Source organism: Alligator mississippiensis, chromosome 5, assembly GCF_030867095.1.
Source record: "Alligator mississippiensis isolate rAllMis1 chromosome 5, rAllMis1, whole genome shotgun sequence".
Classification (NCBI taxonomy): Eukaryota; Metazoa; Chordata; order Crocodylia; family Alligatoridae; genus Alligator; species Alligator mississippiensis.
The window spans coordinates 139676616-139704580 of record NC_081828.1 but is presented as its reverse complement, the minus strand read 5'-3'; the positions used below and the strand labels follow the sequence as shown (position 1 = coordinate 139704580).

Below are 27965 nucleotides of genomic sequence, written 5' to 3'. Positions count from 1 at the left end.
GAGATGGCAAAATAAGGGGGCAAAGAGAGGGACATTTGGTGGCAAAGGTCAGAGGTTAGGGGGCGGGACTTGTCACAAGATGGTGACTGGGAGGTGTGGCACCTGTCAAGGGGTGGGACTACCAGTGCAGCCCTCGACAGCTTGCCAAAACTTAGTAAGTGGCCCTCCACTTGAAATAATTGCCTGTCCCTGCTCTAGAGTGTGGTCAGTGTGGACCAGCTTACCCTCTTTGTGGACTGGTACATGAGCTCACAAAGCTCTGGGCTGCTCTGACTAGACCTTGACTAGTATCTGAGCTGAACTAGTTTGTTCACATCTCACATGAGTACCTCTACGCTGGGCTGTGATCTGGTCTTCAGATGTAGCCTGGTTGTAACTGGGGCTCTCACTAATCTACTCAGTCTCACTGGCCATTGCTCTTATTGAGTAGCACCTTTCTCTACAAGCAGTGCCAGTAACTCCAGTGTGAGTAAGGGTATCAGCCTCTGACCTCTAATTCATGGGACAGTCTGAGTACACATGACTGCCTCACTGGGCTTAAGAGAAGATCCTCCTCCCATATTCATAGGAGGAGACCAACAGACCCAATGCAGTTCTGCTGAATGAAAAGAGCGCAATTTGGAAAGGGAAGGGATGATTCCTCTGGAGCATGAAACACCTTGTGCCTCATTATAAAGTGGGAGGCAGAGGCATGGTTCGCTGATTCCCTGAGCCTTCCTTCTCTGTGAGAGAAAGTAAGCTAGAGTGGCGGTGACTGTGCCACTCCATGGAGTGAGTGACTTTGTCAAGGAAAGGTGTTTTGGTCCTTCCCCCTGCTTCCCAGCTGGGTTATGGTTGTGTTCTTAGATTTCCCTACATTTCTACAGTAGGAGTAACACCTAAATTAGAGGGTTGTGGGTATTTACTCCGTTATTCACTGTAGGGCACTTCCATGATGTGAAGTGCTGTACGGGGGCTAAGTTACCATTTCATAGAGGGTTCTCTTGAATTTTACCCTTAAGAATTTATGTATGTGTATGTGTTAACTGGATTTTCTGTTGTGCTTTGTAGGGGCCCAGGGGGATTCAAGGTATGAAAGGAGAGAAAGGAGAACAAGGAAATAAAGGTTTTCAGGTATGCAGTACCATCGTGAAAACACTGTATAGTGCTTTAATTTTAAGGCACTGTGGAGATATGTAGTGGAAAAGTTTAATTTAATCTTAGAATTGCAGATCAGTATAACGTGACATTGTTGTCAGAAAGAAGATGAAAAGCAGTTAACATATGGTACTTCCAGGCAAGAATAAAATGTTTAATACTTTAACAATAAAAAGAAGAAAAATGCAATGGGGCATACAGCAATCTGCCTTCAGCCGTTATATCTCATCATCTGAACTTTTACGGGGACTAAATAGTTGAGAGAAGCGTGAGCTTTCAACTAGGCAACAGCCTGTTTAATCAGATGCTATGAATGGACTTCATAGTAGTATATTCATAGCATCTGACAAAGCAGGATGTTGCTTGGTTGAAAGCTCATGCCTCTTTGAACCACTTGGTCCATGGAATCACTGTGCTCTGCCTCCTGTCATGCAGAGGAGTAATTTTGTCAACCATAATGAAGGGAGTTAGAGAGGTACCACAAATGATCTTAGGTCAAGGTGTCCGTTTGCTATATGGTGCAAGAGCCAGGAAGCTTCGAAGCACCGTGCTATAAAGCAAACAGATGTCTGCCACTGGAGCAGCATAAATTGATACCTCCTTCATCACAGTCATAAATTTTAGGCATTTGTGGCATGACAAGGGTCTTGGCCTTTGTGCCACCATAAACTTTTTTATAGCACCATAAAGATGATGAAAGACGATGTCTGTTTTCCCCCTTAGTATCCTGAGCCCTCTACTTCAGTATCCCATGCATCAAGGCACCCCCACAGTGTAAATTGCCTCATTCCTCCTACCCCAGTAAGACTCTGAACACCTCGCATTCCCAGATTTTCATTTTCTTTGCTATGCTGCCAAATATTCCTCCTCTCCTATCCAGTACTGTTCTTAACAGCTCCCTCCCTTTGTACATTCACAGGGCAGAGAAGGAAGTTAATAGTGCTCAGAGAGAAGCTAGTAACTCTAGTAGAGGAGGCCAAGAGCACTGAGGCATGGTATTAAGCAGAATGCCCTTCTTATCCTCCTATGTCCTCTCCACTTTTACTAGAGGGTAAAATTGATTTACTCTGTAATGAACATGGTGTGTATGCAAATTACTGTCCATGTGAAGTTTTGCCTGCCATTGATATACATCTGTCTGCCACATCAGACACTTCAGAAAAGTGTTGTTTGCCAGCATGGAATATCAGAAGGCATTCTGAATATTTTCTTTAACATAATCTGTTTTAAGAGTAAATGTTCTAGAAAATAGTTTACGCATTTGCCAAGTTAAGCAGATTTCAGTGTTATGGGGGTTTTTTCCTAGACTGTCTTTTTTTCCATTCTTATTTTATTTCTGTTTTCCGTGCTCTCTGAAAAATGCCTGAGTCCTGTCCTAGTTTTTACTTTGTTTTTGGCACCAGTCTTCTTGACCCAGTATCCATGCTCTGTACACATGCTAAAGTAGTATTTTCTGGAAGGGAAAGATAGAAAATTAACTTTCTAATTCCCCTAAGCTTTTCTTTATAACTTCCAAGTTGGGACATAAATTTCTTCCAGGCATGAGATGAATTAGTATCCTACTGACTAGGAATTGTTCTGGCTACTTGTTTTGTTGGGCAGGTACTTGAGGTCCATCTCCCAAGGAAGTTTTACTTAAATAATTTTAAATTTAGAATTGCAGATCAGTATAACGTGACATTGTTGTCAGAAAGAAGATGAAAAGCAGTTAACATATGGTACTTCCAAGCAAGAATAAAATGTTTAATACTTTAACAATAAAAAGAAGAAAAATGCAATGGGGCATACAGCAATCTGCCTTCAGCCATTATATCTCGTCATCTGAACTTTTACGGGGACTAAATAGTTGAGAGAAGTGTGAGCTTTCAACTAGGCAACAGTCTGTTTAATCAGATGTCATCTTATATACTACCTGCCGATCAACACAGCAAAAGCAAAACCTGAAGTCCCACCGTGGCACTTTCAGTTTCACCGCCACAAGCCGAGTCCCACTTCTTCCTCATGGACCACAGCCCGGTGCAAAGCATCCTGTGCGGGGCCTCTCTCCCTGTCCCCCAGCACACTGACGAAAAGCCCTGGTGCACTGGACACGGTGGGAAGGGTGGTAGCCCGAACAGGCAAAGACGCCTCCAACCTACCGGGCTGGAGATAAGTATAACGCTCAGATAACTGGCATATATAATTAACCAGCACCCCCCAGTCCCTATGGATGCCAGATAACAGAGCTTTTACTGTACATACAGTTTTTTTTCTTTGGAAGTCATATATTTGCTTTATAGGTGAATGCATCTGCTTCCTTCCACATAAGTACATCTAATACAGAATATCAGATGAAAAATTTAACTCAAATTTATTCCTTATTTTTTCCTAAATGTATCACACTATGAGCTAAAAAGATTCTACTCCATGATCCTTCAATTCCAAACTTTCCTTTCATTAAGTGGTGGTATATATTCCAAATTGCACTGTGCCTATATCATGTTATAAACTCAGTTCTGAGCTAGTAGAGCAAGCAAACTCTTTTCTGATAGATATTCTCATAATAGGATTCAGTTATGGGGTCCCAACAACATTACATTCCAGAACCTGTACACCATAGTCCAAAAGTTTTTAATATTGTTATTTGAGAGTTGGGATGCCAGTATTTGATAAGTATTAGTCTAACCTGAAGCAAATCCTTTTGGCATCATCACTTTATTGCTTTATGTTCTAAAACAGAATAGACTTTGTAACTGAGCTAAATTAGACTACTTAGGTAGTACCCTGTATGAGCTGCCTGGTTGACACTATTCTTAGTCTGCTACCCAACCTACTTCGATGAACCCTACCTGCATACCTTTGTGGAGGATGTGCTTGTCCCCAAAGAGATGGCAGTCCCCATATTTCCCCCAAGTAGAAGAAATGTGCTTTCCACTGATGCTTTTGTAGGTCATACCAATGGAAAGCTACCTGCATGCTTCCCTACAGGAGCTTCTAGAGGGAGGGCTAGTTTCTCATGTAGGTAGAATAAGAAGCCTTTGCTTTTTGAGCAATAATTTTAAGATACATCTGTTTGTGACAAGGGCACATTAAGTTTGGGCCCTTCAGAGGTTCTGCATGCCCAGGGCCATCTCAATACAAGGCAAGAATTAGAAGTTCCTGAAGGCAACACCAGAGCTATGGAAATATGTCATCTTTCTCCCTTTGCTCTTACATGGCACCCAAAAGCTACCTCTTCCAGTTATACCAGTAGCCACTCTTATTTGGTTAAAAAAAAGGTATTTAGGGGGAGGAAATAGGGAAAAATTTCTGCCCTTATTTACACAGGGGTATTTCTCTCCGATATCAGATTTCAGTGCTAATATGATACAGTGCGGTAGGTGTTGCAACAACATACCTGAGGTCAAACAGGGCCCAGGGTATTTCTGGTATATGTGGACTGAAATGCCATGTCAATGAGCAGTATTCTATTGTGGAAATTGCACAGTATAGGAATATATCTTGATATTCTTCTGGCACAGAAGAAAAAAAATGCCTAACAGATGCTGGTAAAAATGTGCTATGCCTGTCCAAGAAATGGTGGCCTTTTATTTATTAAACGTTGACATTATGTTAGTAAGAGGGAGAGGAAGAATTTTGTTCAGACTTCAGTCAAGGAATTTAACCACAGTTTCTTTGGCTGCCTTCACTAACAGATGTCTTCAGGAGAATCATTATGTCAGACCCACATGGATGAGTGTCATTCTGCAGCCACCACTCTGTTAAGAAATGCTGATGGATGTAGCAGTGTTTGATGAAGCCAGACAATTGAAAAATCAAGTTTGCTTGCATTACATCGAAAAAATAAATCCAGAAGAGAGGAGGATATGCTTTGCTCTCTCATTGTACCAGAAGCTGCTAAAGAAATCACCTCCCACCGCTGCCTATTTAAGCTGTTGTTGTCATGGTAGCACCTATAGACTCCACCAAGTTTAGGTCCCTAGTTTGTTTGCCACTGTGCAGACATATAGGAAGGAGCAACTCCTACTGTAGGTGAGAAATAGAGAAAGCAAGTATTAGTCATTCCATTTCATAGGTAGGGACTGAAGATGTGAGCTCAAAGTCTCATAGGGAGCCTAGAGAAGAGCTGAAATTTGAACATGGATCTCGTAGAGTCCCAGGCCAGGGTGTTTAATCACTAAATCAACCTTTCTCCTTGACCTGTGCTGACTACTTTGTCTGCTAGAGGGTCAACTGTCCTTTCCTCAGAAGACTCTGTGTCGCTGGTCTGTGTTTAAAAAACAAAGAAAAATTTATTTCACGCTTTACACATTTTACATCATAATATTTATATCTCCTATTTTTATTTCAGAGTATACCAGGAGCTGTGGGTGCTAAAGGGAGTACTGGACATCCTGGGATGCCAGGAAGCAAAGTAAGGCCTGTTCTGTACGGTGCTGGATGCGTCTGAGGATTTTTTAAATCTTTCTTCTTGATTGTGGTTATCTTAAATTTATTCATTTATTCCTCCCTGAAGATCTGCTATAGAGCTTGATCCCAAAGCCTTTCCTTAGGAAAAAGTCCCAAGGAACAATGTAAAGCCAAACACTTGATCTTACCAGGAATTTACTTGTATACATTCTAGTAAGGTTTACTGTACTTTTGTAAGCCTTTGGATTGCAGGTTCTACAGTCCTTCAGACCCCTTTAAAGAGGATAAAACCACTACAGTTACCTGTGTATTATACTGCACAGTAGGGACTCTGTGTTCAGTGCCCTAACACTGCTTAAGCAAATGTTTCTTATCTTCTGTTTAGGTTTTCCTCTAAAACAGTTCTTCTTAACAGGTTGCTACCTTGCAGTTCCTAGATAAGAATAGAAATAATAGATAATCTGGCTGGGGTCATTTGACCCCAGCACTCTTTCCTGCCTAGGCAGGGGGTCAGTCTCGATGATCTGTTGAGGTCCCATCCGACCCTACCAACTATGAATCTATGAATCTGTGAGTAATGCTAATGCTTTGGAAGCTTGCAGCATATTTTGTCAAAGAATCATATCATGCTTTATGAGGATGGGAGTTTATGGACTGAAAGAGAGAGAGCTTAAGTGATGTTCCCAGGGTTTACAGTGAATCAGTAACAGACTTGTAAACAGACCTTGAACTATTGCTCCCATATTCTAACCAAGAGAGAGAATACTCATATTGCAAATATTTGATGGTTATTTTTTGGCCGTGCTAAGATGCTGATTTGAGTCTCATGGATCTGCTTGTCAGTTCCTTGACCCCTGGTAAGCCATGGCTTCTGAAATGAGAAGCTCATGGTGGTGCCTTTCTTTTGAATGACTGTTCTGACAAGAGTTCACATGTATATTATCAGGTCAAAATTTAAGCTTATTTTTTCTTGAAGGTTTACAAAATCCAAGACCAGAAGAAATATTTTTGTTTCCTCAATTACATTGAAACTATTTAAAGTAAGCTTCAGCCACTCTGTTGTAACTCTCTCATGCGATACTTTCCAATATCTCATGCTTTAGTCTCAAATATCTCAAATATTTATTTCAACTTGAACTGTACATGACAGTGTCTTGCTGCTTGTTTGAAATCAGTATTTTTTTGTTGGTCATAACAGACCCTGAATTTAAGATGACCCCCCACTCCATGATAAGATTCTATACATGGAAAAATTATTAATTTTCTATAATTTTCCAAGTATAGTTTCATAGTTAGAATGTTAATTATTGGGGGGGGGCTTCTTTAATTCATCCCCCCCATCACTGCAGGGGGCAGGCTGTGTGGGAGCAGTGTGGGGTGGTTAAGCAGTTTGCCCCTGCTTGTACCTGCCACTTCTGCCCCCTGCCTGCCCCTCCCCCTGCAGCCTCTGTTCCTCACTCCCTACCCGGCCATCACCCAGCCTCTGCTCACCCCTCACTCCCCATTTGCAATTGCTCCATGCCAGATGCTCCATGAATGCTAAAACCTGGGACATGGAGGCCCCAGGCCAGCTGCCATAGCAGCCATGCAAGCTGAACACTGCTGCTATGGGGCTAGGCTGGGGCCATGCACACTCCAGCTTGCATCACTGAGCATGAAGCCTGCCAGCTTGGAGCAAGGGTAACAGAGATGGGAAAGGGGCAGGCAGGGGAGCAGAGCCTGCATGGTAGGAGGGAGAGCAGTAGAGAGATGATGGGTGCAGAGGCCACAAAGGGGTGGGAGGGGCAGGTAGCAGCTGTGGCTCTGGCCCCAAACCCAGGTAGGGGCTGGAGCCCAAGCCATGGCAGCCGCCTGCTCCCCTACTGCTCTTGTGTGCAATTCTAAATCTATATTCAGATGTAATCTGTCTGTGTGTGAATATTGTGCACACATTTTAGATTCCCACCTAGTTCTGATCTTGCTTTTTTTACTTTTACATTTCTGTACCTCCAGTGATATTACTGCATCATTTATGGAAAGGAGAACCAAATTAGGCCAAGTGTGTTTTATCATGTTTCACACACATAATAATCTTTTTACTTTTATTTAACAGGGAGAGCCTGGCAATCCTGGAGTGAAAGGAGAGAGTGGACAACGCGGTCAACGGGGAAGGCAGGTTTGTATCATTTTCATCTGTATGCACTGTAATTTAGTTACAGCACCTAATGTCTTTCAGTGCAGAAAACTTTGCCCCGGGAAAAGGAGGTGGGAATTCAGAGTTCTAATTGTTATGATCAGCTAATGCCAGGTATTCATTGTACTTGGCTGCCAAAGACCAGAGACTAAACCAACTTGTCCTAGGACATTCCTTATCAGTTAAAGCCAAATTCTGCTCTTGCTTATAGTTGTGTAGATTTGAAGTGACTCTCAGAAATATTAATGGAGTTATGCTGAATACACATAGATGCTAGTAAGATCAAATTATAGCCCAGATCACTTAGTGAATATGATGGTAGTAATACACCTGCTGCTACTACCACTGCCTGAAAAGAGATGGACAAAAGCAGGATGGGAAGGTTGATCAGTTTTTTAATTCAGAGAAACTACCATTTGGGCAGTCTGGATCCAGATTCTTTTTGTACTATTTGAGAGGAGAATTCAGGTGGAGGTTTGTTCAATTTCTAATGATGACAATGATGATGATTAGGTTAGATACTCCCTCCATGTTCTGTGAGGCATGGGCATTGTGCACTGTAAAGCAGTCTCAGTGCTTTGGGGAAATGTTCTGATATCCTTTTCTGGACGGCCAAGTAGCAATCTCTAATCTGCTCAACTGTGCCAGCCATGGAGATGTTGCAGCACCTATTTTTCCTGCCCACTGCTGATTTGATTCAGAGGTTAGGTCGGAGACAAAGTCAAACCGTTTCTGTCCCCCTTCCTGTTTGAACATATTTATTCCACAGGCTAGGAAGACTGCACTCCCCTCTGATTCTGCTCACTGGCACTGGCTGTGGGGGTAGGAGGCAGAGAGGAGTAGAAACTACTGTTCTTGCACCCCCACAGTAGGTTGCCCATAATTCATTACATCCTCCCTTCAAGGTTCTTGGGTTGCTGCACAGGCTTGTAAATGAAATACAAACAATAATAGAGTACAGCTGTCAGGAAGGGTGGGTTTAAATTAAATGTTCTGTTCCTAGGGAGAAGATGGCCCTACTCAGTATGGTAGACTGGGAAATAAAGGAGCAAAGGTAAGTTTTTGAAAGTGGCATGATATGGAAAACTCAGTTTTATTTTTACTTAAGTTTAGAAATTGGCAACACTCTTGTCCTTCCATATGTCCTCCTATTTTTTACTATCATCTTCCACTAAAATAAGTCAGGCCCCACTTGCATGTGAGCAAACCTGTGAGCCCTCTTGAGTTTCTTGGGATTTGGCATAGGCCTGTCCAGATAATTTTTTATGGTAGGTCTGAAACCGTGGGCAGTGACCTGTGGTTTGGGGTTTTTCAAAGTTAAGTTACAATGAGATTCTGGAATAACCTTCAGCAGAGTTGTGGAGGTGGAGCTTACCAAAGTCTTTAATGGGGCTATATAACACATGATAGCAGGGTTGTAGACTTGGTGACCCAGAAAGTCCCTTCCTGTCCGGTGTTCCTAAACTGTGCTTATGGATGCAAGAGCTACATTTCCTTCAGGATACATGCAAGGAATACATTAAGCTGCTTTATATAACCAAGTAGCTGAAGGAAGAGGAATACCACACCAAACAAAGACCCATTGCAAGATGTGGATAGAAGCTGTTCTGTGTGAACTGTGCAGGCCGGGCCCCGATCCCGCCCTCGTTGCCATGTGCGGCGGTGATTCCGATCCCATTCTGGCCGCCATGGGCTAGCCGGGGGTGAACCAGGGTCGAACTGGACCCGTCTCTGGTGCACACGTTTAGCGCACACGAGTTACAATTAGTTACAGAGACGTAATGGTTGACTGAAAAGATTGTTTACTTACACCCAAAGATGGTATTGGTGTAGGCTGGATAAGTTTCCAGGCACAGCTCCCGCTTGAACCTTCGTTGGAGGACTCTGACAAATCGATTGCTCCCACGGAGTTTGCTAGGCTCCGCGGGTCTGGTTAAGTTAGGTTCGAAAAGTTTCCCCAGAGTTACTTAGGCTCCGCGGGTCCGAAGTTACAGGAAAGGGATACATCTAGGATTGCGCTCGGCGATGGGGAGAGGCTAGAAGCGAAAGCTCCGTAGGCTCGGTTCTATTGCCTCTATTGCCTGCTTAGGGGAGGTGCGCCCGGTCCGCGAGGGTCCACAGCACTTGGAGATCTTCACACAGAATCTCTCTCGTCTTCCCTCCTCCGGCTTGGGCGGAAGCTACCCAAGCCTTATGTACGGCTAGCAAGCCAATCGCTAGCCGCCACGTGTGCTTATATTAGGAATGGGCCAATAATGTGGCGCGGATCCTAATACAAATGGCGGGAACTTCTTTACAACGTGCATCACTACAGTGCAAGAAAGAGATGCACACTGCAAAGAAGCTACAATTCGATGGGAAATCCCCCGTTGCACCAGAGTTCTCTCTAGCAGCAGAGAGCTCTACCGTGCAAAGAAAGCGACAAATTGGCGGAAAATAATTTAGCGGTGCCGAAGCACACACACAAACAAAAAATCACAACTTTGGGTTGTGACATGAACCAAGGGGTTTTCCTGCAGACTGAACTAGCAGAGGCAGGGGCTGGAATATTTAATTGGTAGAGCTCTGTGTGTGTTTGGATTACTAAGGAAGAGCCAGCCAAAAAGATTAGAAAAACTGAAAAAGCACCAATGCAGAGAGCACTGACCCTGGTAAAGGAAGTATGAGGCTGAGAAAAGACTGGGGCAGAGAAAGAGAGAGAAAAGAGAGTTGTAGATCCTGAATGAGTTGTAAGCAAGAAAAGTATCGCCTGTTTGACTACTCATATATTCATGGAAATAGGACATGTATGTCCTTTGCAAATAAACAGGATCTCATACATGATACCTGACTCCATTATCAGTTTCTTTTCCTGAGAGACACAAGCCAGGGCTGGAGAGCAGGGGAGAGAGGTATACAGGGGGCTCAACTTTAGGCAACCCTCAGGTCTATGTATATCATGGACATTGTAATTTCCAGCATCTGGCTTTGGTGGGGGGGTGGAAATTGTACTGCATGCACAAAAAAAAGGGTATTATCTTAGAGGACTCCACAGTGAACTAGGCACTGTGAACATACTTGAGAGGGTACTGTCTGTCCCAAATGGCATCCAATCTAAGTGGTTAAGCAAAGTGTAACAAAGTGTTTCTCAGATTTGTAATACCTGGGGCACACTTTTATTCTGGATTAAGACTGGCAGCACACTTCACTCTTACACCTAAAAAGTTGTGCATGCATGGCTCTCTCCCTCCTCCCCAGTAAAGGTATGAAGGGGGAGTCTTGAGACTAGAAAAGTTAAGCATCACTGATCTAGCAGGTGCCACCTAAAGACTGTGTTGCTGAGAGTGTGAGGGGAGCCAGCACAGGGCCTGCCCTGGAGATGAAGAAGGGTGGGGGAAGGTGGCAGCAGCTGCAGATGCACCAGGAGTAGCTGGTGGAGACAGGGGAGGAGAACATTTACCCTATCACACTAGGGAATCTCACAACACACATCCATTGCTCTTATGACCGACTAATGTCCCAGGACACACTCTTTGGGAACCAGTGGTGTAACAAGTGATGGGAAATTAATCCATTAACATATCTGCCATTTTGATATTAAGCAGGGCTGTCCAAGTTCAGTGCAGTCGGGGGCCCCCAGGCTGCAAACCTCACAGGTCCCCAACACAGGCTGGGCTGGTATCACATGGACTCCTGATCCTTGCTGCATGGGCTACACCAGCCATGTATGAACCCCCAAAACCCTTCCTTGTTGTACGACAGCATATCACATGCACAAGTTGCATGTTAAGTGTTTGTGGGCTTTATGGTTCACAGGTCACATAAAGGGCCTCACAGGCTGCCAGTTAGATGGCCCTGATATTAAATACAAATGTGCTCATTATGCCTGTCTGGTCCTTGGTCATTCCCCATTTGAAATTAAATGAAGATTGGAGCTACTTCAGTAACAGAAATTGTAGCTTTCTGCATGAGCAATGTGCTCCTAATCATGTATATGCATCTCTGTCCTTTATTTTTTTTCTGTGAGAGTTCACTTTCATGTGTAATAATGACCCTCCTTCATTTTGATAAGCCTTGATCTCCCAGTAAGCAGCAGCTTTTCTTTTGCTTATTGTTCGTCTGTCATCCCTGGGAATTTCTCTCACTCTTCTTCCAATTGTGGTTTTGCTAGGCTGGCTAAGTTGTGCTGGCTTTTATGGCTCACATGTAAAAAGCTTGTCTAATTTTATCCCAACTGTGGAGTGGGTCCAGTAAATGTCACCACCCTAAGAAATCCTCACCTTTCAGAAATTGTAGTGAAATAAACTTATTCAGAACAGGCTTCAAGTATTTCCTGTGCCAGGACTGGTTCTCTTCTGTACTTACCACAATGATAGTCACATGGCTTTTATAGAGTTATTTCTGTGATTTGAACAAGCCAAAATAAAAACAACAAAGTAAAAGTTTGTATGCATCTGTGTGTGTGTGTGTGTGTGTGTGTGTGTGTGTGTGTGTGTGTGTAAAATATGCTAAAAAAATCCCAATATGACTTACAAATTTAATTGTATCTAATCTGTGATTTACAGGGATATAATGGACTGCCTGGAGATTTTGGACCAAAGGTACCGTATGTCACATCAGTTTTCTGGCTTTCAAACAAATCAGCTAGCGTCTCCATTTTGTTGCATCAGCAGGGAAATGATCCAACTGCAATACAGTTAGTAGAATCATACCAGCTAAAAACTAATATTATTCAGGCTCAGTATTTCTTTTAAGATGGAAATAAGTTTTGTTGGTAGGTTTTTGGTATGAATGGCACCCATTTTCCTGATGTTTTATGAGAAGACTAGGAAGAGCACTTGTGTCAGGAATCATTCTTACTGATGTTAAAGGAGAAACTGTTGAGTGTGATTTAATTTCTTCTAGTTCTAAAAGGGGCCAGTATCCTTCACAGTAGATCAGAAGAACAGAGATGAGACTGGTGTTTTGCTGGGGAAAATCATGTTGTGATAGTTGCCTTGAGGAAAGAGCAGGAGGTTAGAGGAGCGCTCAAAGTAGTGAAGTAGAGAGCCCGGCCATTCATTTGTATGTCCCTAGGTCTTCACCCCACTGAAATAGCCCCTGAGGCAGTCAGGTTTATTGAAGATTTGACTTGTAGGTCATATTGCCCATTTAAACACTAGTACCATCAGTCTCGTGCAGTTTTGCTTTTCCTTCTCCCCATGTAGGAGGAACATAAGAGGTGTTACTCCCTACCACTGCCTTTTCTGGCCATATTACACAAGGGACTTCATCTAGCCCTAGCTTGTTAAAACCAGGGCTCTAGAGAGAAGGACATTTTAGAAGTCATTGAATTAAAAAAAATAACTTTGACTTCGGCATTATCTTACTGTTGAGCACCTGATTCTTCAGATGCTTATATTGTATTTCAGAAGGAAATACATAAAAATCAGAATCAATGAAAAGAAAAACTGTGATTTGCAATTATTTAATGTAAAATATCATAAATATTCTTTTTATAGTTTTTCTCATAGAATGTTATATTTTTCTCTTCTCCCATCCAAAATCATTTAACTGGATGAGTCAAAATGCTAGTCTTGTTCTGGGAGCCATAATTTAGTAGGCATGTTTGACATACTACATTTGGAGAAATTGTTGTTGTATAATAAAATATTTTTAGTTTTGCTTGGTTTATTTAACTTTAGCAAAATAATTCAAAATATTTAACAGAACTATTAGCAGGAATGATGATAACCAGTCTTATGACAGCTCAGTGATGGCTATTCAAATTAATGGAAACTTGAAGTATTTGTTTCAGTTAATTAATAAAAAATAATTGGAGCTCTCTGAAGCACTGAATTTTTGTTCCATGAGAAAATCCACATTTTGACATTTGTGTTTTGTTCCAAATAAGGACCAAATGTTTTTTAATAATAAATATTCTGTAACCCATTCCAAAAACAATTTCAACATTGGGTCAGGGTCTGAAGAAGGAGTAAAGCACTTAAGCTACAACATTCAGAATAGTATCTGGATTTTGGTTCAGCCCCTAACAGAGATGGACATCTGTACAAATGTAGATCCATATCTAGGTTTCAGTTCTGAACCTGTCCTCCTTATCTTCAAAGTTCAGTGATGTTCAGATCCAGAGTGTGTGGGCTTATGGCTCAAATACATCGATTGTTATTAGGGGTGTGCGAAGTGGGCTGTATTTGATTTGGATTTGGTTTGATTCGAGGGACAGTGATTTGATTTACTGATTTGGGTCACTGTCCCAATTTCATCTGGCCGGATCTGAATCTGAAGAGTCAATTCTGATTTGGAGAATCAGCGATTCGGACATAGACACAGCTCTATATGTTTTTTCTATATGTTTTTTCTACGTACTTTGAGGTACTGGGCGCGGCTTGTGAATGCTGAGATGGTGGGATGGATGGAGCATCCCAGAGGAGCATGGTGGGGGCACTCTACTGTTGGCTGCCCCCCCAGACCCAGGAGGCACCAGTCACTGAGATGGGGGGCAGGGAGGGGGTCCCCCACACGCTCCGCAGTGGACCCAGAACTGGACTGGAAATAATTCTGGTCCGCTACTGGGTTCACTGCTGAGCACTCCGAGGACCCCCCTGCACTCCTGTGGGATGCTCCATCTGCCCTACCATCTTGGGTTTCATGAGCCGCACCTGGTACCTCGAGATGCATAGAAAAAACATATAAAGCTGTGTCTGCAGCTGAATCATTGAATGTCTCCGAATTAATTTGGAGGCTTCTGATTCAATTCGGAGAAATTAAAGGGTCTCCAGATTCAATTCAGATTCGGAGATTCAGCCACCGAATCAGGCTGCATCTCCTCCGAATCGAATCAGCGACTGAAGCTTTGCACAGCCCTAATTGTTATTGTATTTAGAGCAGGAAAATATTGTCTCCTAAACTCTGTAGGTCCAAAATGCTGTGGCTACAGAAAACTAGTTATTCCATCTCACATGCTTGTATGTAGAGGATTCAAGGAACTCTCACTGAGGAATTATACCCCTGCAGCGTTCCCTGTGTGGAGCCATGGTGTTTGAGAGAGCTGGTATTTGAGGGATGGATAAGAGTGTCACAAGTTATTAAACTTTGGGGTGTTTGAACATGTGACAAAAAATGTCATTTGTGTGGCTTAGTTTGGGGGTGGAGAGTTAGATGAGTTTGCATCATTGCAAACTAAACTACATCCGGATATAGTTGAGTTTGCAACATTGCAAATTGCAATGATGCAGCTGTCAGGTCAATGGCCAGCTGTGGGAGAGGCAGGCAGGCTCCACAGGAAAAAAAAGGATCAGGCCCTTCTCCACTTCAGCCTTCAGCAGGAGCGTGCTAAAGGCAGAAGTGGCAAGGGGTCTGATGCTTTTTTCTGTGGGATCTGTCTGCTTCTCCTGCAGCTAGGGGGCAAGCTGCCAGCAGGTTAAGTCGCCCCATAGCTGCACAGGGCCCCAGTCCTTCCCTCCATGGTGGCATTTCAATTAAAAACCCACTGTTTCAATTTAGAGGTCATAGAATAAACCCCTGAGGACTAAACCCCCATCATGTGTACAAGCACCCTTGCAGATCCACCAGCTGTGTTCCTTCCTTGGAAAAAAGTAGACCAATTATTTTGGCTTTAGGCAGATGTAACTTTAAACCATTTTCAAATGGGAGGGATGACTTGTTGCTTGGGGAGATGCTCCATCATAATTCTTGTCTAGCCACTCCTCCTGTATCAGTATGAGCTTGCTAAACTCACGTAAATTTAAACCTGAATGAAACGGGTTTTAAAGTTGCAGCAGGTTAAACTTACCAGCATTTGAGCATAGAAATGTACCAGTAGTATTGGAACAGCTGATGTCAATGTAATAATTACATCCATTCACATGCTTAGTTGTTGCCAAGCTCCTCATTGCATAGTTGCAGTTATTTGAGTTGTGCTCTGGCCATAGGATTTGGCATTTCATATATTTAATAATTAGAGTAAGATGCTGTTCCAGTTAAGGTCAATGGAAGTTTTGCTAAATTTACTTAGAAATGAATAGGCCAGCTAGATCCATGGCTGAGGAGCAAATTTGATTCCCCTGGCCCCTGTGTAATTTCATTGCTGTTCTGATAAGTGTATGACAAATAAAATAACAGCACTGAAAATAGTGGGGAATTTTATGTCTGTAATTGGCAACATCCAAAGCTATGGTGTTTTCAAAATTGTAGAGTAACAATTTTCTTTTGGAAGAAAAAATATCTTTTAAATTTCCCATTGATTCATCCACTATATTAATGTCACAGTGGCACCTTGTTCTCCATTTTCCTGAAGGTTTTCTACTGCAGTGTGTGTTTGGTTAAAAAATAAAATCTTTAATGATATTTTTGTCACACTTTTTATAAGAATCAGTGTCTAATTTTATTATGTATAAGTCCTTTATATGTACCTGTATGTGGGCAGGTTTCTTGAATTAATGCATAAATAAAAATGAGTATTTCATGAGTTATTCACATTTCAGCATAATAGCCATTTTCACATTTTTATTTCATAATGAATTAGGGTGAAGTTGGGAATCCTGGCCTTCCAGGGAAAACTGGACTAAAGGGAAACAGAGGAAAATGGGCAAGTATTTGTTCCCCCTCCAATGATGGAAATCTATTTAAGTTAGCATCTTGTAACATCTTGAACTTTATTATATTGATTTTTTTAAAACTACAATGGAAGGAATTTTCAAAAACAGTGAGCCTTGGACTGACTAAACTCCTACTTAAGGTAGATGCAAACCAATGATGAAAGTTTCTGAAAATCCATTTCTGGTGTTTTCATATTAAAAAAAAATCTGTTCCAGTGTTTTCATATAAACCACACATTTCCAACCCCCTAAAACATTTTTTTTGCCTTTCCTAAGAAGGAAAAAGAATTGCCAGTAAGCAGTTCAAGGAAACTTCACTGAGCTCCTACTCCCGTCGCCTCCCGTTTGCCTTCCTCTCCCACCCACTTTTTCTTTATCCTCATTTCTCATCTCTTTTCCTAAAAACTTCTGAAGAGGACTGACTTAGGGTTTATTTGGAAACATGCCCATACCTCTTCATGGTCAGACAGGTTTTCTACTGAGTTTTTTTCAGTGCTATGGCAGGTTGTAGGGTCCCTTCTTTGTCCCTTCTACAGAAAGGGTAAAAAGCTTAATTTTGGTACAGCAACAGCTAATGTGACACCATGCATGCACTATCTGGAAATGCAAAATGTATAAAACCTTGAAGTCCTCATTGCTAGTTTAGATCTTAACACAAGACTGTCTTTCCTCTAACACAGATAAAAGGAAAGAAATGAGTTGGATGCAAAAGAGGCTAGTTCCATTGAGGACAATAGATACAGTCATATTTTTGATTCGGGGTTTATGTTTCTGAATAGTTTTTGTGTTAGGTGCCAAATAAACTTTGCTAAAATTCAACTGAGCCCCTAAAAGAATCAGAGGCGTGATGCCCTCCTATCCTTTTGTCCTTTAGAAATGGTTATGCAAATCAGGAATCATTCATCCTAAGTAATTGTCCTGTAAAGTAAATGAAAGGAGAATAAGGTTGCAATAGCTGCACAACCTACAAGTTCCTTCTGTAAATCTGTTCTATTTGGTGATTGTGTTTGTAATTTATGTTCATGTTTATAGGGTGTTTCAGGTCCTGTCGGTCAAAAGGGTCATGAAGGAGACTCGGGACCTCCCGGACACAGGGTATGACACGTACTGAGGATCATCTTACCTGTCTGAAAGAACACTGTCCTTTACTTTGGAGAAGAGCGTAGTCACCATTAACTATAGACTATCTTCTTCCTTTTCTAGATTCCAGGCCACGGTTGACCAACCTGCACACATGTGCCACAAGTAGCACAGGCAGCCTCTGTGTATGGTATGCAGCAGATCAGGGAGGCAGCAGCAGAAAGGGTTGGAAGCAAAAATCAAAGGAGCAAATCAGGCAGGCAGCATATGGAAGGAAGCAGAAAGTAGAACAGCAGGTCAGGGATGGAAGCAGATGGCTTGGAGCAGAAAGCAGAGCAGCAGAGCAAATAGGGGAATGAGATCAGAATGGCACTTTGGGAGGGTATGGAGCTAACTTGTGGCATGGCATCTATTCTTGTGGGCTATGCATAGAGTCAAAGTTCCAATTATTAATAAATGCTCATTGATAGAACTTCTGTGTGTATTGCAGATTGCCTGGTCACATTTTGGAAATGCCGATTCTGTCTTCTAATGACACCTCAAAAGTGTGTGCGTGTGTAACTATCTGCAATTTTTATAATACTTCGAATTAAATGTCTAAGGACCAAATTTTTCAGAGAAAGGGGAATGCGTTCCTACATTATTATGATTTTTTAGTACAAATTGGGTATTTCTATGTGTAAGTGGTTATTTAAATGTCTGTACTTCTAGGTTGCACATACAAATGTACATATTCCATTAATTAATTGAGGATGCAAATAAAAGACTACACTCTACATTTGAACTTCTGAAAACCAAGCTGCAAAAGACAATGCTGCCATTTGGTACTACAGAGACTGATTTTCTTTTCTTTAAAAAAACAGGAATAAATATCTGCTTTCAAGATTTATCTGTCCACATTTGAACTTCCCATTATGGTTTATGGGTGTTTTACGATTGTGATATAATCTGAGATATAGCTCTGTGGCAGGGCACTGTGTGTGCCTGCCACTTTAAGGGCCTGGAGCCGGCAGCCGCCAGGTGCCTAATGAGGGCAGCCATTTTAGATTCAGGGCTGCCCATATAAACAAGGCAGTTCTGCTGCTAGGGGCCAGGCAATAACACCACCTGGCTGGAGGGCTGCTGGTATTATCTGGAGGTAAGGGCTTATGGAAACTTCTTCCTATATCTAGTGTAACTGATTCTCTTTAATATAGTGTCATACAAGGATACAGAGGCTTAGAATTTGATTTCCAAAGATAACCAGTTGTCAAGACTGGCCTGCCTGTTAAGCTGTCAAAAAGAAGGCAGAACTGTTTGTAATAAGACATTTTACAGCTCACCTTCTCTTGGTCTCTTCAGTGACAATTGCAGTAAAAAGCAGTAGAAACCTACTTTTGCCATTAAAACTAAATAGATTTGGCTTGGATTATCCAGAAGGAACAGATTGGTCAAGTAGTATGCCACCATTTTCACTCACTTCCCAGGGCAGAGCTTCACTGTAGATGTGGTCTTCTCACTCACATTTTTCATTTAAATGTATACCAGTTATCCAAATGCATTTATATGTCTCAAGTAGCTTGTAATATAAAAATAAAAGCACAACTGTAGTATTTCTACATAAAAATTGCAAAACATTAATGCATAAATTCAAGGTGTTAAAGCCATATATAATTTTGAAGGAAAAAGCATCATTTTTTGTTTCCCTGGGAAACAAAATGGTTTTCCTCTAGTAACAGCTATAGGGATCTGGCTTTTCTAGAATACAAATTTTAAATACTTTGAATGTGTAATTCACCTTTAAAATAGACAATAGTCAATCATGGTCTACAGCTGACTTATATAATGGATCCTCTTTCTCTTAATTTGCCATCAAGAAAGCTGGCATTTAAATATTTATCTAGTTATTGCTTTCTGTCTTCTAGGGTGCTATCGGACAAAAAGGCCCGGCTTCATTTTCCGTATGTATCCTTCTCATATTCTGCATAGAAATAAACCAGTTCTTTGGCTAACAATTTATTCATTTCCTTTTTGCATTTGCTCTGCAGCCATGTGAACTCATTGAATATGTGCGCAAAAATAGCCGTAAGTACTGAATCTTGCTTTGACTTTTATCATCAAAACTGTAACACTTTATTAATATTTTGAAGTCATATTTCCCCAACTTCCCTAGAAAACTCAAATCTGATATTATGTTGTTGTTGTAAAAGGCAGTGTGTTTGGATAGTATCAGCTCAGAGTTTTGTCTTTCTCAAAAATGTGACAAAAACCTAAAGTAAAACGCATAGAATCCAAAATAAAAGCCAGGTCCTGCCTTCTTGGTGTACCTAGCATACTCATTGAAACTCATGAGAGCTGGGTGCTGAAGTAGGCAGTAAAAATGTGCCCAAACTGTCACAAATAATTTTTGTATTATACTATTTTGCGACTGGGAACGAAATCTTGGACCCACTTAAGTCGGTTTCAATTTTCTCAATGTTGTCAAAGATGCCAAGGTTTCACCTCACCTTGCATTAGGAGTTTGTAATGACTATATTTTATAGTTATACTATAATCTATTGCCTCTTATAATAACTATATTTTTCCTTTTTGTTTAGCTTGTTGGAGTGGTAAGTACTGTAAACGACTAGTTTGTTTTCAACATGGATGTTAAAAAGTGTTGTTCGTTTATAAGACTAGGAGAAGATCTTGCAAGGTAAGTACAGGTTTTGCTTTGGAGTTTTAGGCCGCAAAGGAGTCAAGCAAACTTGTGTTCAAATAACAGCATGTCTACGAATAGGCCGACGAATTAAGTCACTTCTCCAAGGGTTCCTGTGGCAAAGCATGAAACTGAAGCAGAGGCTCCCAAAGACCTGGCTAATAGTCCCTGTTGGGTCATTCTTATCTTTTCCCTTTCTTTTCATAAAAGAAATACTGTTTTCCCAGCAATATCTGTTTAGCTTCTCTTAATGTTGTATTTTAACCTTCCTTTAGACCTTCTTTTTCCTGCCCTGTCTGTAAAACCATGTTTTACATAAAGGAGTAAACTTGCTTTTTTGTTGCTTCTGATAAATTTCCTTGCACCATGCTTCATTGATGCATGTTTTAAAGAATACTTTCATCCTTCTTTGCCTCAGCATTTTGGGATTTGGGGTCAACTCCTGAAGCTTACCTGTGCAGTTTCAAAGGCCAGATACTTGTTCTCTCAGGTGCAAAATGGATTTCATTCAAACAGCTGAGGGTCTCCCTTGGCAAGGAGGAATTCCTGGGTGGCAAACAGCAAAATAAAGCTGCCATGTTTGGCTCCATGTCTGGCTCTGGTCCTGCTTTGAGCAGGGGTTGGAGTAAATGACCTCCTGAGGTCCCTTCCAACCCCAATTTTCTGATTCTGTGATTGTATCCCACAGCCCTGTAAATATCTAGAGTAGTTGCTTGCAGTATTTCTGCATGTGACAAGGAGACCTAGGTCACAGTCAGAGTATTGATGTGTCTTGTGGGGACACCTGGCTCGTGTAACGGTTCTAGTGCTGTTCCTTAGCTGGCAAGAGAGGGGTTGATGTGTAAAGAAATTATTCTTCACCCAACAAACTGGAAGTATACTGGTGTTACAGCATTCCCTCCTAATAAATGGAGCAGGAAACCAGTATTGTTTTATCAAAGCAGTAGTTTTGTCATAGTATTAATATCCTCCAGTAAATTCATTTGGTATTGGACAGGATGGGAAGTAAACTAAGTGAAGTTTCCCAGCTCCAGAGGTTCTGTCATGGATATCTATTATCTAACTATAGTCCCCATGGCCTTCTCTTGCATATTTCTTTTCTTTCTTTCTTCTTGGTTTATTAGCCTCCCCGACCTTTGACCTCCATTTTGGTTTCTGGCACTAGTAACGTCCTCCTAACACCGTATGTTTTTCCACTGTCCTGTCCCCCCTCCCCTCTTTATTCTTTTTCTCTTTCTGCCTTATTTAATTTCTGTATTTATTTTCTGGACTACATTCCTTTTTTTTCCCCCTCTGTCTGATGAACATAGACAGATAGAGCCCTGACCCTAAGCATTCCTAAGCTGCCTGGCTTGCAGATGAAGTGCATTCACTGAGATTTCTTTCTTGAGCCCTTCCTTCCTATCTGTTTTTCCTTCCTATTTTCATTGGAACAGTGTGATTACTGCTGTTGATCCTATTTTGATTACTTCAAATTTTAGTCATATGAGACACTGGAATTTGTTTCTGCACAAAGGATAAGATGTAGAAATCCAAGGATTGTACCTCAGCAAACAAGCTCTTCTAGAGCTTTTGGGCAGTCATGAAGAACCTGCTATACTCTTATTTCTGTGACCAGCTAGTTTTTCAGGCAAACATGATATAGGGAGGCAGTGGTTTGGTCCTGTCCTTTCCCACCTTATTGTGACATACTCTCCTAATGCCCCCTGGGGGCAGCATGGTCGTATGTGTATAGCACAAGACAGGGGGTCTTTTCCTGGCTCTGATATTAACCAGCTGTGATGTTGGGCAAGCACTTTGCTTCTCTGGGCCTCAGTTTCCCCAAATGAAAATTAATAGGAACTCTCCATTTACCAAGAGAGTCAGATATGCTGATGAAAAGCAGTATACAAGAGCTAGGTATTTATATTATTAGTGTCTCTAACCTCTGCACAAGAGTTGGGTGGCTTTCTACACCCTGCCTGTCTGGTGAGCCATCTGCTCAGTTGTAAGACACAATTTGCTTTCTTAGTACTTCATGTATTGTGATTTTTATGTTTTAAGTATATCATATCATAGGTCCCGAATAAATAAAATAAAAACTTTTCCACAGCTGCTTGCATGAAAAGTTTTTTGTATTCTAGGAAAACGGGAATGCCCAGTATATCCGACAGAATTGGCATTTGCTTTAGACTTATCCCAGGATGTCAGCCCTCAGATATTCCAAAGAATGAAAGACATAGTAATATCAATAGTGAATGACCTGAAAATCAGAGACAGCAACTGCCCAGTTGGAGCCAGAGTTGCTGTTCTGTCCTATAATTTGCATGCCGACTACCTGATCCGCTTCTCGGAGGTCTACAGCAAGAAACAGCTTCTTAATGAACTGAAAAATCTGGATTATCAGAGATCCTCAGGTGGACGGGATATTGGCAGTGCTTTGAGATTTGTTGCCAGGAATGTTTTCAAGCGAACCCTCCAAGGTACTAATGTGAGAAAAATAGCAGTGTTTTTCAGCAATGGGCCGTCTGCAGATGCATCTGCCATTAACACAGCAGTTTTGGAGTTGAGTGCGCTAGATGTTGCTGCAACAGTTATTGCATTTCAGGATCTATCTAGCATCAATCGTGCATTTGCGGTAAGAAATCCATGAATATTTTCTTCTTTATATTAAATAACAATGCCATGAAAAGACAGATTTTAAAACATGCGAGGTTGGTTTCATCCTGAATGTAATTCTGTTTAGTTCAGTGATTCATTTTGCATCCAAACATGGATCCAAATCTTGCAAGCCAGCATGAGTGGCCTTCACTGATACTAATGGTTACACTGGAGTCAGTGGAACTATTTATAAGATTGCTTATTTGAATGAGTAAAAGATTCTGGATTCAATTTTAATATTTGCAAGACTTAAGACAGAATTCACTGTAAAAAGTGTCATGTATCATGATACAGGCTCTTTTGGCCCTTGAAATTTGCCATTGACCTTTTGAAATGTGCTTTGATTCCCCCAAGAACAGATTTACTTGACACCTTGTGTTCCTCTGTAATATTACTTAATCCTCCAGACAGAGAGAGGTTGGCTTTCCAGAGCTCTGCCCAACTTCTGGGCAACTGGGGGCCTCACACAGTGCATGCCATAGATGTAGGGGTTGCAGGCTGTGCTCCAGCTCCCTCTTTCCATGGGCACAGAGAAATTCCCCTCTACTGACTGTGTGCAGCCCAGCTCAACTCTTTCCTCCCCACCAGCAATGTAAATAGTCACAATGATGTCAGTGGAGCTACTTACGTGTGTAAAGGAAGCAGGCTTTGACCCTTTATTCCATTCATACATAGTGCCTTATGTATTCATTCATTTTACAAGAGGTAGAGGTTTGGTTCATAATTTTTTTTTATTCCACCAACTGTATACTTAGGAGGGATGTTTGACAAGCTTTCAGGTACAAAATGCTGTCCTTCACATCACCAGTCTCTCTCCCAATTGTACACTCATTCCAATAAAAAAAAAAAATATATATATTGCCTCTTTACGTTTCCCATATCATCATGGCTACAATGGCACTCCAACCCTAGCACAACATGGAGGGTTCATTTAGGCTGTTCTGCCATACAGTCATTGAAAAGATGTTTCTTGCAGTATTATATTCTGGAAAGAAAAATGTCAGTGGGGATTTCAATTTTAACTGTTCTTTTTTTGGCTGCCAAACAATTCTACGTGATATATAGAATACTAGCAAATTGTCCATCAAGGATGATGTGGGAAGGGGAGCCAGTGGGGATGGACCCCCCCATCTGGCCCTGCATCCTCCCTCCCTCCCTCCCCATTTAGGGTTTGACCCCTCCCCCCACCTTCAGATCTGAACTTGGCCCCTCCCCCCTAGTTTGGGTCCAACCCCGCCCCACTCCCTCCCCACTTCTTGTGTCTTTGGCACAACTCTGCATACTTCAGTTTTGTCCTAGATAAATATGGCCCACTGTTTTGCTTCTGGCATATATTTTTAAGGAGGGAAAGACATTGTTTCCTGTTTATGTCACTGTCTTTCCTCCATGCTTAGCCCCTTTCTTGGCCCTCCTTATAGAACTGAGCAAGAGATTTATCGGGCACAGTGTTTTCCTATGAAAAATCCCAAAGGACGCATCTGTTTTATTTCAGCACTGAATCCCTTGATCCTGCCCACTCTGTACATAGTGGCCTCTACTACAGCAGGTTACAGAAACCTTTAAGCCTCTTCAAATATATATCAGTCTGTATTCCATAGCAGATTTCTTTGTTTCTCTGAAACTTTCGGAACTGGTTGGAACAAGATTTTAGTGGCCTTGGGAAAGGGGTCAAGTGATCAACTTAGCTTTATTTTTAGGTTTCTGATAGGGGTGTGCAAAGTTATAGGTATTTCAGTGATTCCCCATTATAGTCTATGGCTGAATCTCCGAATCTCTCTGAATCAGTGCCAAATCTTCTGAAGCTGGTTCAGCCGAATCAGTTTGGGACAGTGATCCAAATCTCAAAATTGAATCACTGTCCTCTGAATCAGCTGAATCCAGATCGAATACTTCCCTATTCACACAGGCCTAGTTTCTGACCCTGTCTGGTAATCTTTAATCATCTAGTAATCTTTACTTTAATCAAGATCTTGCTAATCAATTTAAATTTATATTTTTGAGATGGCAGAAGGACAAATTTCTTAGATTCTTTATGGTTTGCCTTTTGGCTCTTGGTCAGCTAATTACTAACTGTAGCCTAACAAGGCTGCTTTGCTCCTTCTGTCCTTAACACTGCCTTTGTGTCTGTATTCATTTGAACATGTTAGAAAAAATATATTATTGCAAAATAACTAGTAACATATTTGGTTACCTTTTAACTATTAATGTTTTAGGATACAGTTGTAATACAGAGTATTTAGGATACAGACCATTGGCTTGCTGTTCAGTCATATTTCTGCAGCTTTGACTCAGTTCCATGAAAATAGCCAAGCCTGATAGCCACACTTTCCCTGCAGTTTGGTTGTGTTTTGGATAGCATGTGTTTGATTCAAGTTATAGTGCTGTTTGTCACCCATAGTTCATGCTACACAGGTCTATGCATGGCTACACTGGCTCAAACCAATCTACTTGCCAGTGAGATCCTGGATTAGCAAAAACGTTGTCTTGCGTCATGTAATCTAATAGCTGAATCAATGGCTAAACCCCAAGAATATGCAAAAAGAGGGTATTTATTTTCTTCCCCCTCCCTCATACGGATGTTGAATATGAATACACTATGTGCCCTGTGCATGGGTCCCAGAAAATGTGAGATTTCATTGTGTTAAGCTCAAACAATTTAAATCAGACTGGCTTGTGTACTACAGATGTGAAGTTTGGGAGAGCAGAGCTACAATTGGTGTTCAGCTGACGTAATTGAAAATCCTCACTCCCATTATCCTGAAGAGGATTCTGCTGGCCAGTCACCTAGAGTGGGATGCATGTTGATCCATATTCAAAGAATAAATACCCTACAATATTTTTTTTTAGATTGCTATCAGTACAGATAACATGATTCATCCCTAACCCTACTTATTCTCAGGCACTGTGGGTTTTAAGATGCCCAAGGGAACTCTGTGAGGGTCACAGCCATTGAGTTGTTTGTGCCTTCACATGGGAACAGGAGGAGGCCAGGATATGTATCTAGCCTCAGTGGACACTGCTTTTAAATACTCTGATCTTCTCAGCTCTAAGGACCACGTTATTCATTTATTAGCCGTATATGTGTGCTTACACCTGAAGCAAACATAATTTTACACTTACACCTGAAGCAAATCTAACATTACATTAATATAAAAAAGTAGTTTGGTAAAAGCTCATAAACGAGTGTTAAAATCAGAGTCCTGTTTTCATGATTCAGACATCTGTTCTATTATCTGTATCTGTTCAGTACACTGTTCTATTAATGGCCTCTGAGTCAAATGAATACAATTAAGCAAACACAACAAAGTAAAATTTTTTTAAAGAAGAGGTTGCCAGTTACTATGTAACAAATGCTCGAGTAAAGCCTATACTTGTTGTTTCTAGGTGGATGATTCTGGATTGTTTCATGTAATAAACGTTCCTGTTGAAGGAGATTATAAACTACTCTTAAAAGGACTTCATCTCTGCACTCTTTGTTATGGTAAAATTCATATTCTACTGATGATCATTACTAGAAGTATATTAGAGAAGTAACAATATCTAGTTCAGTTCTGTGTGATGATGAGATTGATAGAGATCAGTAAAAACTGAAAAAAAATGAATTGGGGATTTCCTGGGGTTGTAAACAACTACAGCTGGATAATCTTACTTGTTTTGGTCATTTTTCCCCCTTTTTCTTAATGTTTATTCCATAAGTGGAGTAGTGCATTTTCAAAAGAATAAATCAAGCTAAAATGTTGTATGAGAACTGATCATCTGCATTACCAATCAAGCCAAGTTTTCTTATGGGAAAATGCTGAAATGCAAACTAGTATTGAAATCCTCCTAAAGTGTTATCTGTTGTATTGCTAAAGAACAGTAGCTATTTTCTCTTTAAATGCTGGCTTAATGTATTCAATCTGGGATCAGTGCCTGATGCACCATTTGAGTCATTGCCCAGCTTGGAACATAGTATGTTGTATCCTGAAATCAAGTGTTTAATTACATTAAACACACTTGCACAACCACCTTCCTTGTATTTCTACACCCTAAACTACATAACAGATATTCCCTAAAAAAGCTTTTAGTACTCTGACACTGGAAGCTCTGCTTAATACAGCTAGCCTTCTCATGCTGAAGAAAGGGAGGAAGGGCCACAGCCCTGTCCTGTACTTGCCCTATCCCAAGCTCTACACTTGAAATGTGTAGAGTATAAATGTAGAAACAAGCATCAACTGACCTCTTATTTGTGTCACCATAAAAACTTTTATGGAGGCACAAATGCTGAGCAGATAAACATCGCTACCCTTTTTGCCACATCACATCAAGGGAAAATCAGTGATGAGACAAAAGATAGTAATAGATTTTGGTGCCTTATTGTGGCAGACATCTGTTAGCTCTGTGGTGGGAGAGCAGAGCAGCCTCAGCTGCCTGCACTCTGTAGCCACCCCAAGCAGGTGCTTTGGGGGCTTGAGGGCCTCTTGATCCCCAGAGCACCTACCCAAGTATCTCTTGCTTATACAGAAGAACCCTGGAGAATCTATAAGTGAGGAAATTGGGGTTTCCTTCTTACAGAGACCCACCCCTGATCTCCTGGGATAGTTTCTGTAAGCAGAGAAAGCCTGCACAGGTCCTGGCATGGAGGCATGGGACCTAAGGAATTCATGGTACCTTTTGCTTCCACTGAAGACCCACTTACCCAGACCTGCCCTCAGAATCTCTTGGGACCCATCTGAATAAGGAGGGAAAGCTGAGCTTTCCCTGCTTATGCGGACCCACCCCCCAGAGCTCCCAGGAGCAGGCCTGAGTAAGCAAGGAAGGTATCTGTATTCCCCTGCCTACCCAAACTTGCTCCTGGAAGCTCTGGGGATGGGTCTGAGTAAACGGGGAAACCTAGGCTTGCCCCACTTACCCAGACCCACCTCCAGGATCTCTCTGGATACATCTGGGTAAACGGGGAAAGCTGGGCAGGCATTCTCAGGGCTTAAGGAGCCCTGCCCAGGAATTCCTAAAACATGCAAGACTAGGCCCCTTAAACCATGGGAGAATACATCACCCCTTATCATGCCCTGTGAAGGGGTGGGTCAAGGGATGACATGTTTCACCCAATAAAATGAAGCAGCTGTGCTGTGACGTGTTATACTTAATGTGACATGCTCCATTTCATTTAGTGATGTCCAAGAGACTTGTTGTGCACTCCCATTGCACCCAAGAACAATCTAACATTTATCCTTTGGAAATGCATGTCGGACCCTTCAAACAAGGCATCCCCATTCACAGGCAGTGTGAAATTCTAGTGCTTTATTGTAACCAA

The 27965-nt window shown here is 41.5% G+C and overlaps 1 protein-coding gene across 1 annotated transcript in view; it reads left to right on the top strand.

The window, feature by feature from the left end:
* LOC106737326 (collagen alpha-6(VI) chain) overlaps positions 1-27965 on the top strand; it is an 88580-nt gene that overhangs the window by 47301 nt on the left and 13314 nt on the right. The window contains exons 23-35 of the mRNA XM_059729356.1: positions 1051-1113; positions 5468-5530; positions 7619-7681; positions 8703-8753; positions 12244-12279; positions 16203-16430; positions 17308-17370; positions 18443-18493; positions 19260-19295; positions 19383-19419; positions 19932-19943; positions 22156-22649; positions 26057-26153. Of these exons, the coding sequence (XP_059585339.1) occupies positions 1051-1113; positions 5468-5530; positions 7619-7681; positions 8703-8753; positions 12244-12279; positions 16203-16430; positions 17308-17370; positions 18443-18493; positions 19260-19295; positions 19383-19419; positions 19932-19943; positions 22156-22649; positions 26057-26153 (1294 nt within the window). The remainder of the gene's footprint in view (positions 1-1050; positions 1114-5467; positions 5531-7618; positions 7682-8702; positions 8754-12243; positions 12280-16202; positions 16431-17307; positions 17371-18442; positions 18494-19259; positions 19296-19382; positions 19420-19931; positions 19944-22155; positions 22650-26056; positions 26154-27965) is intronic.